The sequence below is a fragment of the Molossus molossus genome, unplaced genomic scaffold (assembly GCF_014108415.1).
Source record: "Molossus molossus isolate mMolMol1 unplaced genomic scaffold, mMolMol1.p scaffold_m16_p_7, whole genome shotgun sequence".
NCBI classification, from domain to species: domain Eukaryota; kingdom Metazoa; phylum Chordata; class Mammalia; order Chiroptera; family Molossidae; genus Molossus; species Molossus molossus.
The window spans coordinates 103,016,790-103,033,966 of record NW_023425401.1 but is presented as its reverse complement, the minus strand read 5'-3'; the positions used below and the strand labels follow the sequence as shown (position 1 = coordinate 103,033,966).

Genomic DNA, 17,177 nt, shown 5'->3' with positions numbered 1-17,177 from the left:
GACCTACATACTTATTATGTGATGTATAATCCACAGCTACTCTGTGTGGTACTAGTAGCATGATCTCTATTTTAATAGATAAGCAAAATAAAAAAGAGGTAAGGGAACATACCCAAGGTTCTCATACATTGTAATAAAGCCAGGATACAAACGCCAACAGTGTGACCCCACAGTTTGATTCCTTCATTAGTAGTTATTCTCATCCCCATTTGTGGAAAGACAGAACTGAAGGAAGTTTAGAAGGTTAAAATCTACCCCAGACACACAGTTAATTTAACAGTGAGGCTGGGGTTTGAAAGTAGATCGATATGATTCTACAGCTTCGTGTCAGCCCCTAACATCTACTGCCCTCCCTACAAAGGGACACCCTCTCCTGTCTAACAAACTGAAAAATATTTTGAGTGACGAAGCTTTGGACCTCAATTCAAGAAGACAGGATGGAGCCTAGAGGAAATAATAATCTGGCATATCTATAAATGCACATCTACATATAAATACTATAAAGACCTATAGGTTTTATAGCTATCTTTATGTTATCTAAATGCCTAAGACACAAATGTTGATTTCCCCCATCAAACATAATGCCACAGCAAACTCCTGGCCAATGTTCCAGGTCCTCAGCCATTAACTCCATCTCCAAAGAAAGAAGGAATACAATGAAACATGAATGACGTAATGCATAGATGGATGGGGTAGGTAAGTCCCTTGACGTCCTCCCAACCACTCGATGCCACCAGCAGCAGGTGCGATGGGACGAGGTGCGGGGTGGAGATGGCACAACGAGCATCACTCGAGGTCCTGAGACTTTTGTAGAACCAGCACGATCGGGACTATGTGTGGTCTCTGGACCGGGGCTGGTCCTTGAACGGTTTGCTACTGTGCTGTGAAAAGAAACTCTCGTAAGCCAAAATGTAAATATTTTAAAACAGAGCACAGGCTAGCTGAAGTTCTTGGTAGACCACATTAAAATGGGGATGGGAAAGGAAAGGCTTTACAACCAATCACCTGCAGGATCAGAGTTTAGGAGAAATTGACAGAATAATTAGAAAAGCGATGACACTCTTCAAAAATCAGTAGTGATAAACGGTCCACTCTCACATAGATAGATAGATAGATAGATAGATAGATAGATAGATAGATAGATAGATAGATAATAGGTAGGTAGGTAGGTAGGTAGGTAGACAGATAGACAGACAGATTTGCCCTTTTCTTTTTATACTGGGGTGTGAGATGACATGGAGAGAAGAGAATTCATACCAGAAAGATCACATTCTGAAAATATGAAAAAGAAAATAATGCCCAATAATTGAAGAATTGGTAAGCCAGCAACTCCAAAGCCTGATTCAAGCTAGAACAACAGCCATGTAGAGGAGACAGAGCTGTAAGTTTAAAGCCAGAAGAAAAGCGAGGACAGACGTGGAGGTCAGTTGTTAGGAAGATCTTCCCAGCAAAAAAGCTCAGGCGGCAGCTGGCTCAGCTGGCTGCGGACAGCACCCCATCGGGTGTAGATTAGGATGGAGTGTGTGTCTAACCACGTGTGGTAGGAATTGAGGAGGCAACGAAAGGACGAAACAGGTGGGAATTGTTAAAATCACTAATAGCTGCCCAATTTCTGAAACCCGTGCACATGGAGCATTTCCCGTGTTATCTCTGATCCCCATGAACCGTCTTAAAAGAAAGAATGGTTCCATCTAATGAACAAAATCAACTGATGAACAAAATAGAAACAGAGGCATAGATACATGAACAGACTCACAGCTGTCAGAGGGGAGGCGGAGGGGGGACTGGATGAAAGAAGGTGAAGGGATTGGCCAAAGAACATATAGACATAACTCACAGACACAGAACAGTGTGGTGAAGGCCAGAGGGGAAGGGGTGGGGGGTGGGTGGAGGTGGGCAGAGCGGCAGGGGTGGGGAATGGGGACCTCTGTAATAGTGTCAACAAAAAAAGAAAGAAAGAATGTTTTTTGTTGTGTGAAGCTTTGTAAAAGCAGGTGATTGACATCAACCAGAGAGCAACTTGAACAGACAAATCCGAATATTTCACAGGACAAAACAAAATGTGTTTCCCATTTCAGACACTAAAATGTCTTGAATGCCCAATATTTTACATGAAAATGGACAGGCTTTAGTTTAGAAATCAGTTTAATCTATCGTGGATTAATGAAAAAGAATATGTGGAGAACACATATTTAAAGTGACCAGCAAGTACCTCTGGGGTAGGCTTATGGATGAAAGTGTGTGCTCACGAACACGTGTGTGGTATAGAAAGTGCGCCCAGACCCGCGTTAGAAAACTCCCAGGCATAATCCTCACTACTCTCTTTCCCTTTCAAAAGCATGTGTGGCCTTGGCCGGTTTGGTTCAACAGTTAGAGCATCAACCCAAAGACAGGTAAAGGGCACATACGTAAGTACCTGGGTTGCAGGTTCGATCCCTGGCCCCGGTCAGGGTCGTGCAGGAGGCAACCAGTAGATGTGTTTCTCTCCCATCAATGTTTCTCTCTCCCACCCTCCCTTCCACTCTATCTAAAAATTAATGGAAAAGTATCCTCGGGTGAGGATTAACAAAAAAACAAAAACAAAAAAAAAGTATGTGTGATTCTAAGCAAATAAAAAATCAGTAAACTGGAAGGAAAATGTATTGGGAAAAAAGCCATCGTACCATTTTATGAAACCCTTCTTATTTGTAATATGCATTATTTCTGTAGTTCAAAATACAGAAATCCTTATTCCAAAAATCACACACACACACACACACACACACGATGTTAGAAGAATTGCTAAATCATCTAATCAATTTTCAGCAAATTACTGTTCAACAATGTGGCATGTGGATTATATGTAGCCCAGACAGACTCCTGGTAATTATTACCTCTCATTTCTACTTGTCATTTTTTTGTTGTTGTTCTTAGGATAAAGCAGAGAGTATTTCAGGGGAAGTATTTGAGTTAGTAGGATCCAAAAAGCCTCCTGGGTGACCTCCACTTCTTGAGACAAAGTTCATGTTTTCAATGTTGTAAACACTTGTTCATGAGTTGGGGACAAGCAAACAAGCAGTCAAAGGAACTAGAGCTGTGCCAACATCCAGGATGGTCCCTGCTGTCTTTTGAAACTCCAATCGAGCCTAGGTCCTAGGAAAGCCTGGGACTGAGATGCATACTGTGGTCACCGTGGGTCAGCTGGGATATAAGGTGTCCCTGGAGCTCTAGATCCACTTATTTTGTAGAAATAACGTTCTTGATCCATGGACTGTAGCTGTGGAGGTCAGTGAAGACAATAATGTATCCTGTCAGAATACATCCAGTTGCCCAAGACATAATTCCTCGTAATTCACGGTCACAGATGACCGGTGCAGCTGTGACCACCTGCCGGACAGAGTAGAACAATCAGAACTTCCCTCCTCCCGGGAATTCTTCAGCATCTGGACAAAAAATGGAAGCCACTCTATTTGCCATGCAAAGGAGCCAGGGTCTAAGGAAATCGTCTGAAAGCTTCTCACCCTGCACTAACTACCCCTACCTCCCAGTAATCCCTAGCTAGAAATTTCAAAGCAGTCGCTGGAAAATAGCTTTGAAATCCCAGAATATCGATTTCTCTCATCTCTGACCCAGGGAAGAGGCCAGAGAGTCTTCATTCTTCAGCTCCTTACTCTCTGGGCTCTTAGCCTGACTGTAAATTCCACACCTTCGACAAAGATGAGCAGTAACAGAGACACAAAGATGGGGGTGGGGGCTGAGCATTTAGGCAAATGAGATCAATTACCTGGCACTGCTGTCCATTCCCTTCTATGTTACTCATACAGAACATGTCTTCAAGGAATTTTTTACCCAGTAATTTTTTGCATTTCAAATCTGGAATCCATTGAATCCTCATGCTGTACAGGTTATTGTCTGGGTTTCCTAAGCCCAAGAAATAAAAGAGAGTTTCATTCCTGTTTGCACTTTTAAAAGGAATCCTGCCCCCTCCTCCTCCTTCCGGGCTTATTCTTGGTCAACATAGACTGCGGAGGAAGACCTGATGGAACTCATCATGGATTCAGCACAGCCTCCTGCTCAGGGCATCACCTCTGGCAGATGATCAGTATCAATGGGTAGATGGTGAGAAGACAGCAAGCAAGATCAAATTCAAGCAATACCATCACCAAGCCTGTGACCTTGGACACTTACTTCATCTACCCTGAGTCTCGGTGTTCTCATTTAAAAGATATAAATCCTAAGGAGACATCTACATGATGTATGATGACGACTGAATAATATGTAGAAGGGACTTAGTACTTGGTAAAAAACTAGGGCTCAACAAGTGGTAACTATTGTTGATGTCATAATTATAACAATATCACTCCTGTCAGGCAAAGGGTAAATATGATTTTCAAATTAAGATTCGAAGAAGTTAAATAATGTGTTCATAATTCTATAATAAATGGCAGAACCAATACCCAAGCACACATCCTGAATTGCAGCCCCTGTTGTGTGTACCAACATGTATATACAGGTGACAGCTTGATTTAGGACTTGATTCCCAAAGCCCAAAAGGAGATCACCCTTCTACTTCAGAGAGCCAATACTGTTGCTCTGTTTCTAGCTTTACACGTGCGCTTAGAAATCTGGCACTGGGGCTGTATGTTCCAATTCCTTCCCCTCATTCCTCAGAGATCCTGAAGATGTGAATATCTCCCAGAACACAACTAACTATTCTTTTGGACAGTCACTCACCAAAAACTTCTTGATACTGTAACCAGGTGTGAATCAAGCAATCTTTAATTTCATTTTTCACAAGAGCAGGCAACGGAAGAACCTCAGGGGAGAAGAAGGTGAGAGGCATAGACAACTTGATCAGCATCAGGTCATTTTTAGGAGAAGTGACAGTGAAGTTGGGATGAACAAAGATCTTCTCATAAGGTAGGATCTCCCCAGTGAAGTCTTGAAATTTTCGAGCACCACCAAAAAAGGTGATCTGGAGATCTCTAGAAAATGAAGAGAGAGAATAATGATACTACCACACATCATAAAGCTAATCTGTCTCTCTCTCTCTCTCTCTCTCTCTCTCACACACACACACACACACACACACACACACATGCATGCACAAACACAACTTCCTTCTATAATAACTCATTCAATCTTCTCATCTCTGTCCATTTGGTTTTTTATGCGTAGCTATGACTAGTGGTCATGTAAGTTGTGTACTATATCAATTCAATAGGTCACCATTTCCATAGCCTATAATGTGAATGGTGCCTCCAAAAATTACCCAGTGCAATGGCTGGGCTCTGCTCTTAGCATGATTTCAGAGCAGCTCCAATCCAAGACCAAGAAAGTTGAAAGAAGCAAGCAAGTGGACAGTCAAGGTTTCTGTGAAAGTAGGAGGTTCTATTAGGAAGGCTCCTTTGGGAGTAGGAGGAAACAAGTGTGAGGTTATACAAAGAAAATAAGTTACAGCTTAGAGAGTTGAAATACTTTAAAGTTAGAGAGGATCACCTGAATATACTATGTTCTACATCTCTATCAAAGCTTTGCTGGATCAACAAGGTTTTCTGGTGGTCCTTTAGGAGAACAATAGTAAAAAATCCTAGATCTTCCACTGAGATCCAATTGGGATCCACTCACTATTATGGCTCAAGACACTAATTTCAGAACAGGTCACTTCCCTGAGGCCCCCGAGTCTCTCACTCAGGGGTCTCTCTAATCATAACAGTAAAGTAAGTAGCACATTGATAACTGAGCATCAGGTTTTTTTGTTGAACTCCCAAATGTTAAAATCTGTTTTGTCGCCTAACAACAATACCATTTTTATCTCAGTCTGTTCTTATCATCTTGTTGGGATTTTATAAGATAAAATTAAAGATAAGACAGGAATGGGCCCAATAACTCCATCCTTAAGCCAACCCCATGGACTGACAAGTTTAGAAGGTCTTATCAAAGCAGCATCCTTTAGATAAGCTTTACCTTGGGTCAATTTTATAAGACAATGTACATGATGAGAGCTCTCCTCTGTCTTGTTCTCAGCTCCTGAGAACTGCTGTCCTTATTTTCATCTGCTTGGAGTGAAGGATTTTGCTGAGCCCCAGTTGGGTATGATCTTTGGTCAAGTGGATTGTTGCAGTTCTCATTGGATCATCTCAGTCTGTTTGGTCCTCTGTACCAAACACATGCTCCCTTCATGTTTAAATTCACATGGTATCACTCTAAATGGCATCATTCCCCCAAAGACAGTAAGAAATTGCAGTGGCTACTTTGAGGAACTTTAGACAAGAGCAAGATTGTTCATTTGAGAGATGCTTTAGAACAAAGAAGGAGGGACAAAGCCCTCAAGATCAGATTCTCTCTTGTCTGTCTGAATGAGAGAAAGTGCTGAATGGATCATCGCCTCCATTTTCATACCCTGGGAATAAATAAGAACTGGTGTTTTAATTATACACCACCATGGAACTGCTGGGCCCAACTTACTGTTGAATCAGCTGACAGCGGCTCTCTTGTGTGTCTGTTTGTCAAATTGGCTTTTTCTGCTTGTACGATCACTTTCCTTTCTTGTAGCAGGAAGATCACTCGTGTTTACACTGTTAATTTAATAACTGTATAAAATGGGGCCCCTCTTATATTTTCTTCCTCGATTTTCCTTTTTATCTTCTTTTAAGAAACTACTTCAATTTACCATAAAATACGTTTGTAAATAAATATAGACGTTTATTTACGTTGAAAAGTGTGCATGATAAATTGATGACTCGGGTAAATGACAGTGAGTGAATCTTAAAACAACTCAGTGGTATGAAAAACTAAACTATGGTGGAGGAAACAACAGAACAGTGGCTGTCTCTGCGGGATGTTGATGGAATATAACTGAGAAGGGACATGAAGAGGCCATGAGGATATTGTTTCATTTTAGACTTTATTGCATTAAATAACCCTATCAAAATTTATAAAATTCTTCCCAACTAACATAAAAAGTCAAAGAAATTCTAAATAAATCTGAACAGAGTTTTTTTTGAGGGCTAACTTTATTTTATTTTTTGTTCATTTTTACCTGAGGATATTTTTCCATTGATTTTAGAGGGAGGGAGAAAGAAAGAGAAACATTGATGTGAGAGAGTATCACTGATTGGTTTCCTCCCGCACTCACCACGCCTGGGGCCAGTATGCCAAGTACATGCCCTTGTCTGGGAGTAGAACTTTCAGTCCTTTCGTGCACAGGATGACACTCTAATCACCGAGCACACACTCGCCTGAGGTTGAGGGCTAACTTAGATAGCATTGTACTTAGTTCTTTTTTTTTTTTTTCAATTTTTTTTTTCAATTTTATTTCTCCATTCCAGTTTACATTCAACATTATTTTGTATTAGTTTCAGATGTACAACATAGTGGTTAGATTTAATTATTCTTTTTTTTTAATTTTTTATTTATTTTTTTGTTACGGATATTTCTCCTTTTTTACCCCATTGGCACCCCCCTCCCCACCCCAGCCCCGCCCCGACCCCGGCTTAGTTGTCCATGTCCATTGGTCATGCATACATGCATATAAGTTCTCAATTGAGTTTTTAATAGAACTTGACAAGTCGATTTTAAATTTTACTTACAAGAATACTTAAGTATGCTTGACTTAGAATTAGACAGCTCGTCTACCCTATCAGATGTCACAAATTTATGATAGAGTCATAATTATTAAGACATTGTGGTATTGGTCCATAATAACTAAAACAATGGAACAGCACAGAAAGCCCAGAAACAGACACGCACAGAGGGAACTCCAATAGGTACAGAAGTGGCATTGCAGATGACTGGGAGAAGGAAGAACCACTGGATAAATGATATGTGGATATTTAGTTTACTATGCTATAAAAAAAAGAAAAGTGGGTTCCTACTTCACATAATCCACAAAAATTAATTCCCAATTTTGTATTTAAATATGAAAATCAAAGCTTAAAAATCTGTAGAAGTAAATTTTTAAAAATATATTTTTGATCTTAAGGCCATGAAGAGTTATTTTCAGCTAGGCACAATACCCAAACAAAGATTAATAATTCAAGTGTAAAACTGAATTGTATCCAAGTTAAGACTCTTATTCATCAAAATAACACCGTAAGATAAGATCGAGCCACAAGCTGGAAGAAATTTTAAACATATGTATAACTGACAAAAGAGAAATAATGAGCATTTATAGAAGTCATACAAAGCAATTTTAAAAAAACTCAATACACAAAATGTTCAAAAGATAAAAGAGCATTTCCCAAATGAAACACTGTTAGGAGGAGGAGGAGAAGGAGAAATAAGATGCTAATCACCACTACTAATAAAATTAGGAGCATAATAAGATATTTGACAAAAAAGTTGAACAATACCCAATGTTGGAAGGTTGCTTATCCATTGTTGGAGGATGTGTAAAAGCACATATCTGCATCCTCCATGACCCAGAATTCCACACCTACTTACATAGCCCCTTTTACCCACAGGTGATATGTTCTAGGATTCCCAGTGGAAGACAAACCTCATGTAGTACCAAACCATATACATACTATGTTTTTGTTCCTATATATACATACTTATAATAAAGTTTAATTTATACATTTGGCACAGCAAGAGAATAACAATAATAGAACAATTATAACAATATACTGTAATAATAGTTCTGTGAATGTGCGGTGCCTCTCTTCCTCTCTCTCTCTCTCTCTCTCTCTCTCTCTCTCTCTGTCTGTCTCTCTCTTCCCCACCCCTCCCTCAAAATATCCTACTCCATCCACCCTTCTTCTTGTGGAAAATTTTCACCTTTTCACTTAAAGTAGCACTTCACAGCTGCTCTTTGGCATGTGTGAACTGCCAGCACCACTGCTCTTGTGCTTTGGGCCGTTATTAAGTAAAATAAGGGTGACTTGAACACAAGCACAGCGATACCGTGGCAATGGATCTCATAACCCAAACAGCTAAGTGACTAACAGGTAGGTAGCATGTACAGTGTACACATGCTGGACAAAGGGATGATTCATGCCCTGGACAAGATAAAATATGAGGGCACAAGATTTTATCATGCTACTCAGAACAGGTGCACAATTTAAAACTGATGAATGGCTTCTTTCTGAAAGTTCTCATTTAATATTTTCAAACCGTGGTTGACCACAGGTCACTGAAACCATGAAAAGCAAAACCATGGATAAAGGGGAGGGACTACTGTATATACTCTAGATTTATATACTAAGACGTATACCTGCAGATATAAACCAATATGTGTACACACACATATAAATATTGGAAATATAGGCACAAAAATATTCTTTAAGGTACATACATGATACAAATATGTGTACAGTAACACTGTTCAAAATAATAAAAACTAGAAATAACTCAAATGTCTGTCAAGAAAAGAGTAAATAAGTTGTGTGATAGTCACACTGAAATATTATACAACAATAAAAAATGAAATATAGTCACACACCTAACACTGCATGAATCTTAAAAATATTAAGAATAGCCCGGCTGGTGTAGCACAGTGGTTGAGCATTGACCCATGCACCAAAAGGTTGCTGGTTCAATTCCCAGTCAGTGCACATGTCCAGGTTGTGGGCCCAATCCCCAGTGGGGGGCATGCAGGAGGTAGCCAATCGATGTTCTCTCTCATTGATATTTCTATATCTCCCTCACCCTTCCTCTCTCTCTAACATTAATAAAGAAAAAATTAAAATACTAAAAATATTAAGAATGATTTGCAGGATTATGTTTACATATATGTAAGATAGATCGGGACTACTGGTCAAGATGGCGGGTAGGTAAACATGGTATCGCCTCCCCCACAACCACATCAAAATGACAACTAAACTACAACACAACCATCATTTAGAACCACTTGAAATCCAGATGAATGGAAATCCTACAACTACAAAATTAAAGAAACAGCCACACTGAGACTGGTAGGAGGGTAGAGGCACAGACAGGCTGGTCCCACACCCACGTGTGACGGATAAAAATCAGGAGGGACATCTTGGCTGTGAAGGTCCTCCCTGAGGACTGAGGGGTCCCCGTCCCACACCAGGTGCCCAGCTCAGGGTTCCAGTGCCAGGAAGAGAATCCCCATCACTTCTGGCTGGAAAAACCAGCGGAAACTGAGGCTCAGGGAGGCTGAGGCAGCTGGAGCCCCAGGCAGCTTTTCTTAAAGGGCCCACACACGGACTTACTCAGAATTGCTCCCTCTAAGCTCAGAGGGGAGGCAGCTTGAGGAGCACCAGAGACATACAGAGGAAAACTGAGCTGTTTCACCTTAGGTCAAGGGCTGGAGAGGCAGCTTTCACCTGAACAGACATGCTGGCAGAGGCTGATGTTCCTTTGGTGAGCCCTTCCCTGGGACCGCAGACAGCCACCATATCTGGGACTCCAGCAACCTGGCTCACACTGGTAGCCCCACCCTGTGATTCCCTGAGGCCCCGCCCCACCCAACTTTCAGACCCACCCAAGCTGTTTCCAATTGCTTTACCATAGGATTGGCCTGACTTGAATCCTGCTTCAGAGTTTTCTAAAATCTCTCAAACAAGCAGCATCTGGTCTCAGCAAGTCCCATGCCTCTCGTTAAGTGGCTCCAGGCCTGGCACTAGAAGCAGCCAGCCTTGGTTCACAGCTTGGCTTTTCCTGGGCACCTCCAAGCCCAGCACAAGAAGCAGCCATCTGCAGATCACTTTGTAGCTTATGCCAGTGGCCCCAGGTAGAACACAGGCAGTGGCTGACCTTGCCCCAGAGCCAGCACACCCAGTGGACAGCTTCAGACCACATTGAAACACCACCACCCAACCACCTCCACAAGTGACACACTCAGTGAGTGGACTCAGTGGGTACCAGAGCCCTGATGAAGTAAGTCTTGCTCTGTGTGGTGGCCCCTACACAGCTGATCCTCCAAGGTAGTCAGAGGCCAGTGGGCAGTGGGCACAGCCAGTCCTTGCAGCTGATCAGCCTGAGTAAATCCCTCCCACTGATGTGCCAACAGCAACCAAGATTCAATTACAACAGAAGGGTGTACAGTCCACACTAGGAGTGCACCTTGAGGGCCCAGCTGGGGTGATCAGGGAGGCTTTGCCACTGGATCCTACAGGACACCTACAATAATAGCCCACCCTACGAAGCCTAGGAGACATAGCAACTCTACCTAATATAGAAACAATCACAGGGAAGCAGCCAAAATGAGGAGACAAAAAAACATGTCCCAAATGAAAGAAAAGAACAAAACTCCAGGAAAAGAATTAAACAAAATGGAGATAAGCAATATAACAGAAGCAGAGTTCAAAACACTGGTTATAAGGTTGCTCAAGGAACTTGGTGAGACATTCAAGGAACTTAAGGAGACCTCCAAGAAACTTAGTGAGAACATCAACAACATAAAAAAGAACCAGTCAGAAATGAAGGATGCATAATTGTAATAAAGAATAATTTACAGGGAATTAATAGAAGAGTAGGTAAAGCCAAGAAGCAAACCATTGACTTGGCATATAAGGAAGCAAAAAAACACGCAATTACAACAGCAAAAAGATAAAACAATCCAGAAAAATGAGGATAGTGTAAGGAGACTCTGCAACAACTTCAAGAATGCCAACATTTGCATCATAGGGGTGCCAGAAGGAGAAGAGAGAAAACAAGAAAGTGAAAACCTATTTGAAACAATAACGACAGAAAACTTTTCTAACTTGATGAAGGAAACAGACATACAAGTCCAGGAAGCACAGAGTGTCCCAAAGAAGATGAACCCAAAAAGGTCCACACCAAGACACATCATCATCAAAATGCCAAAGGTTAAATACAAAGAGAGAATCTTAAAAGCAGCAAGAGAAAAGCAGTTTGTCACCTACAAAGGAGCTCCCATAAGACTCTTAGCTGATTTCTCAAAAGAAACTTTGCAGGGCAGAAAGGAGTGGTGAGAGATATTTAAGGTGATAAAAAGCAACGACCTACAACCAAGATTACTCTATCCTGCAAAACTATCATTTAAAATCGATGGACATATAAAAAGTTTTCCAGACAAGAAAAAGCTAAAGGAGTTCATCACCACCAAACCGGTATTATACAAAATGTTGAAGGGTCTTCTTGAAGAAGGAGAAGAAGAACAAAAATATGAACAATAAAATGGCAATTAATACATATCTATGAACAATTGAATCTACAAACAAAATGAGCAAGCAGAACAGAAACAGACTCATAGATACAGAGAACTTTTTGTTGCTTGCCATATGGGTGGGGGCTGAGGGGATGGGTGAAAAAGATGAAGAAATTAAGAAGAACAATTCGGTTGTTTGACTGATGAACCTTAAAGGGAAGTGAGGAGAGAGGGCGAGAAGAGATACACCAAAGAACTTCGATGCATATATGCATAACCAATGGACATCGACAATACTGTGAGGAAGGCAGGAGGGGGGCGAGATTAGGGAGGAGGGGGTCAATGGGAAAAAAAGGGGGGACGTCTGTAATACATTCAACAATAAAGATGAGTTTTTTAAAAAAGAAAAAATACATATATGTAAGGTATTATACCACATTATTTTTTCTTCTGGATGTGTTAAACATAAGAACATGGGACATTCCCCAGTCAAGTTTTATCTGAGTAGCTGAGCTCCCCTTAACCATCATAGCCCTACAACTTTCTGACCAGCACAGGTGTTTTAGAATTCCCCAAGAACTGCTGAGGCCAGCCTTGGAGCTTGGGAACAGAGTGGACTGATCTCCATTACTTACGGTAAGAAGCAGTGTGCTGCCGTCACCACCCACCGAGGGGCGATCAGAATCCCCACACAGGGCTGGTAACTAGATTTCAGATATAATAAGTAGGGCACATGCTGTAACCCTTCCATGTCTTCACTGACAAGTGGAACAACACCTGGAACACAGAGAGAAGAGAATTGAGAGATAACCCAGATGATGAAAGAAAACGGGCTAGTTATGGAGATTTTTAAGAGGCCAATATCAGACTATCAATATTTACTATTCATTAATAATCTCATAGTCCCTTCTCGGTGGTACTAGAAAATCATACTATAAATACACTGTATTAAGCACTTCACATACTTTATAACATTTTTTAAATTTTCACAGAAAAAGAACTGTAGGATGGAGAAGTTTTATATTATTTTACAATTAAGAATTTAATACTAGGAAACTTCTTACGGTCATACAAATCATGGATGATGGTTGCTTCAAGGACTCAGGGTTCAATGTGTCTGATTCCAAATCCAATATATGCACTTATTCTCCACCTGACCTCCCTGCTTCTCTCCAGACATCCTTACTCATTTTCAGTATCCTAAAATCTTACTCTTTCTTGGCAATCCCAGTTGGCAGTGCAGCCTTCTCCATAGCACTCTGGCTTTTCTTGCTAGTCAATTTCAGGGATGCTCTAAGACCAGTCATCATGACACCACCAGAAATTAACTAATTAAAATTAAAACTTCAATTCTGGCATGAGAATACAGGGAGAGACACTTTGTACAAATGGGCACCTCAATACAGTACAGTACTTATTCTCTGGAAATGGGCCTGGATTCACATTCTGCCCCTATCATCACTACTAGTATCAACTTCAACAAATTATATAAATCTCTATGTTTTAATTTCCTCATTTGTGCACTGGGATCTTAAACTTCTACCCTAGGCTTATTTTGAGCATTAAATGTGTTAATATATGTAAGTTACTTGCAAGAATGTTTGGGATATAATGAATGTTCAATAATGTTATTTCTTACTAATGCAGTTTTAAAACAGAAAGAAGAATAATTATCTCAGCTTGATAAAAATCAACTACAAAACCCAACAGCTAACATCATACTCAATGGTGAAAAAACAGAATGCTTACCCCTAAGATCTGAAATGAGACAATACTGTCCACCCTCAACACTCTTACTCAAAATAATATTGCACATTCTAGCCACTGCAAGAAGGCAAAAAGAAATAAAAGACTAACCAATCAGAAAGGAAGAAATATAGCCATCCCTATGTGTATGTGACATGATTGTCTTACATAGAAAATTCCAAGGAATCTACAAAAACTCCTAGAATATATGAGTTCAGCAAAGTCACAGGATACAAGATCAGCAAAAATTGATCACACTTCCACATACTACAATGAATATATGGAATCCAAAATTAAAAATGCAATCCCACTTACTATCACTGCAAAGAAAAGTAAATAATTAGGCATATAGTTAACAAAATATGCACAGGGTCTTTATGCTAAAAATTTCAAAATGCTGATAAAACAAAGAACAAGAAAAAGAAATGACATGCTATGTTCATAAACCAAAAAACTCAACAGCATAAAGACAGCAATTCTACCCAAACTAACCTATAGGTTTAATAAAATTCCTATAAGAATTCCAGCAAGATTTATTATATTCAGAGAGAAACTTGTTTAATATTTTATTGGAAAAGTCACAGGCTAACACAATCTTTAAAAAATATAACAGAGGGGAAGAGACCTCTCTCACCAATATTAAGACTTGCTTATCTAGGTACAGTATTCAAGACAATGTGGTATTGGCAGAGAAGCAAACACATAAACTGATGGAACATCACAGAAAATCAGAAAGAAACACATACAAGTATACCCAACTGATTCTGGACAACAGTGCAACATTGGTTGAATAAAGTACAGTATTTTGACAAATATTGCTGCAGCAAATGGACATCCACAGACCAAAAACAAAGACCTCCACCTAAATCACCTTATACAACATTTAACTTTAAATGGATCAGAGCCTTAAATATAAAACTATATAACTTACAGATGAAAAAATAGAGAGAACATGTTCAGGATCTAGAGTAACACACAGAGTTCTTAGACTTGACACCAAAATCAAAACCAATAAAAATAAAGACTTGATCAGTCAAACCCCACCAAAATTAACTTTAGGTTTTCTCCATAAAAGACCCCTCTGACAAGAGTTTAGACAAGTTACATACTGGGGTAAAATATGTGTAAACCTCATACCTGACAAAGGACTGGTATTGAACTATCTACATACTCTCAGACTCAACAGTTAAAAAATAAATCAATAAAAATAAAGTCTAATTAGAGAAAAGGCAAAAACCAAGAACAGACTTTTCACTGAAGAGAATCTATATATGGCAAATGGGCACATGAAAAGATATTCAACATCATTAGTCATTGGGTAAATCAACATTGAAAGTACGAGATAGTATTATACACGTTAACAGAATGGCTAAAAAAATGGTGACACCACCAAATGCTGACAAGGATGTAGAGAAAACAGCTCACTCATACATTGCTGGTGTGAATGTAAAATGGTGCAGCCAATCTGGAAAACAATTTGACAGTTTGGTATGAAACTAAAATTATGATAGGGTCAGAAATTGCATTTTCGGGAATGTATCCCAGACAAAAACTTATTATCACACAAAAATGTAGCAGCTTTATTCAGTGATGTCTTTCAATAGGTGAATAAATATGGTACATCCAAACCACTGAATAATACTTGTGATTTTGTTTAAAAACCATTAATATATATATAACTTGGAATGAGTGAAGTCACATGAATCTTTTTAAGTCATAAATGTGGTCATGTAACTCCCATATTTAAAACTCTTTAAAGGCTTTCTATTACATCCAGGATCACTTCTAAAACCAAAGCTAGAAGACCCTCTATTATCTCACTTTTTTTTTTTTTTTTTTTTTTTTTTTTAAGAAAAAGAGGAAGAGAGAGAGAGAGACATCAATGTGAGAGAGAAACATCAATCAGCTATGCCCCCTGCACATGCCCCTTCTGGGACTGAATCTGCAAACTGGGTATGTGCCCTGACTGGAAATCGAACCTGCCAACCCCTGGTATACCAGATGACACTCCCAACCAATTGAGCTACACCAGCCAGGGCTACTATAAAATCCACTTTCCTTCTCTGCACTCCAGCTATACAGGTTGTCTTTCACTTGAAAATGTCACACCTCATGACCTTCACACTTACTGGTTCCTCTTTGTGAATGAAACAACCTACCCACCCCCTACAGCACTTAACTTGGTTAACTACATTCAGTCTAATATAGAAGTAGGAAGCATTACATATCATTAAAAGATAGACATTATTTTCCTCATGTTTCACATAAAAAAAAAAAATTGAGTTTCAGAAAGTTTAGCATATTTGTCCAAAGCCACTTAACTATTAAGTATAAGGGCATCATTGCCTAATTACAGAACCATAGTAATTTCATAATGGAACTGTTTCCTCATCAATAAAATGAGAACAATAATACTTATCTCACAAAGCTGTAATAAGAATTAAATGAGTTAGTATGTAGAAAACAGGGCAGTGCCCATTATATACGGATATGCTTTTACGATAGTAGCGGTGATTACCACTGTTATTATTTTAGCCCAAAGAACAAAATCTTTTTCCTTCTGAACTTCACAGCAAAATGCCTGATGTCTTGGCTTCTTATTTCTTTATAAATCCCTATGCCCTCTTCCAGGATCCTATCTCCACCTCGCTTCTGGCATGCCCCCATGTTCCTGCCCAAGAAGGTGGTCAGACATCCATAGGAGCTTTAAGTCCATAATAAAAAGGCTTAGTTGGGTACAACAAATGGCCGAGCCTGTACAGAAAATGAGTAGTATATCGCCTACTTCTCAAACTTTCATGTTCCTGATCCACCAGCTCTCCCTCCCCAACAAACTCCACAATCTCACCCCCCAAACAGACTCCTAATCCACCTGGCAGTCACTCACCAATCACCACCAGCAAGGTTAACAGGACACACTTCATGTTGCTGCCTGAATCCTGTCCTGAAGCTAAGGATGTAGTGGAAATTAGCAGGTGCAAAGCAGGGATCGAACTTAGAACCTGCATGGGGATTCCGTGGGAGGAGGTGCAGGGGATCCAACTGGGATGAGGATTGTATAAACGTGTCGTCTAGAGGGCTCTCCTTCTGGTCTTGAGCCTCAGCGTGAAAAAGGAACAGTAGGCTTGGAAATCTTCTCAGTCTAAGTAAAAATCCACCGTGAGGGATGAGGAGTTCCTACGGTTTGAGCTTTAATCACCTCATCTAGGGGTAAGAATTCCAAAGTAGGAGACAAGTAAACCTTCCACGGAGTTGAAATTCATGCCAAGTTCCTTCCCTTCCCTCTCTGTTCTTCTCACCAGTTCCTTCCCCACAGTGTGTGACTTGCACCCCTCCCTTTACATGTCCCATTGACCCCTCTTCATTCTGGGCT

At 40.1% G+C, this 17,177-nt stretch overlaps 1 protein-coding gene across 1 annotated transcript; it reads right to left on the bottom strand.

Annotated features, from left to right (window-relative positions):
• Positions 1-3,216: 3,216 nt before the first annotated feature.
• LOC118619572 (probable inactive serine protease 58) lies at positions 3,217-16,749 on the bottom strand. The gene is made up of 5 exons (XM_036246207.1): positions 16,692-16,749; positions 12,694-12,835; positions 4,714-4,964; positions 3,764-3,900; positions 3,217-3,366 (listed from the first exon to the last, which is right to left on the bottom strand). Exons 1-5 carry the CDS (start codon positions 16,726-16,728, stop codon positions 3,217-3,219), a joined length of 717 nt encoding a protein of 238 aa, XP_036102100.1. The 5' UTR covers positions 16,729-16,749.
• Positions 16,750-17,177: the final 428 nt, after the last annotated feature.

Bases quoted from the DNA above. Each gene is read 5' to 3' on its own strand.
- LOC118619572 (XM_036246207.1), bottom strand. From the start codon at position 16,728: ATGAAGTGTGTCCTGTTAACCTTGCTGGTGGTGATTG. The intron at 12,836-16,691 runs GTGAGTGACTGC...TCTGTGTTCCAG, and splicing joins AACCTTGCTGGTGGTGATTG to GTGTTGTTCCACTTGTCAGT. The intron at 3,367-3,763 runs GTAATTGATCTC...TCTGTCCGGCAG, and splicing joins GGAATGGACAGCAGTGCCAG to GTGGTCACAGCTGCACCGGT.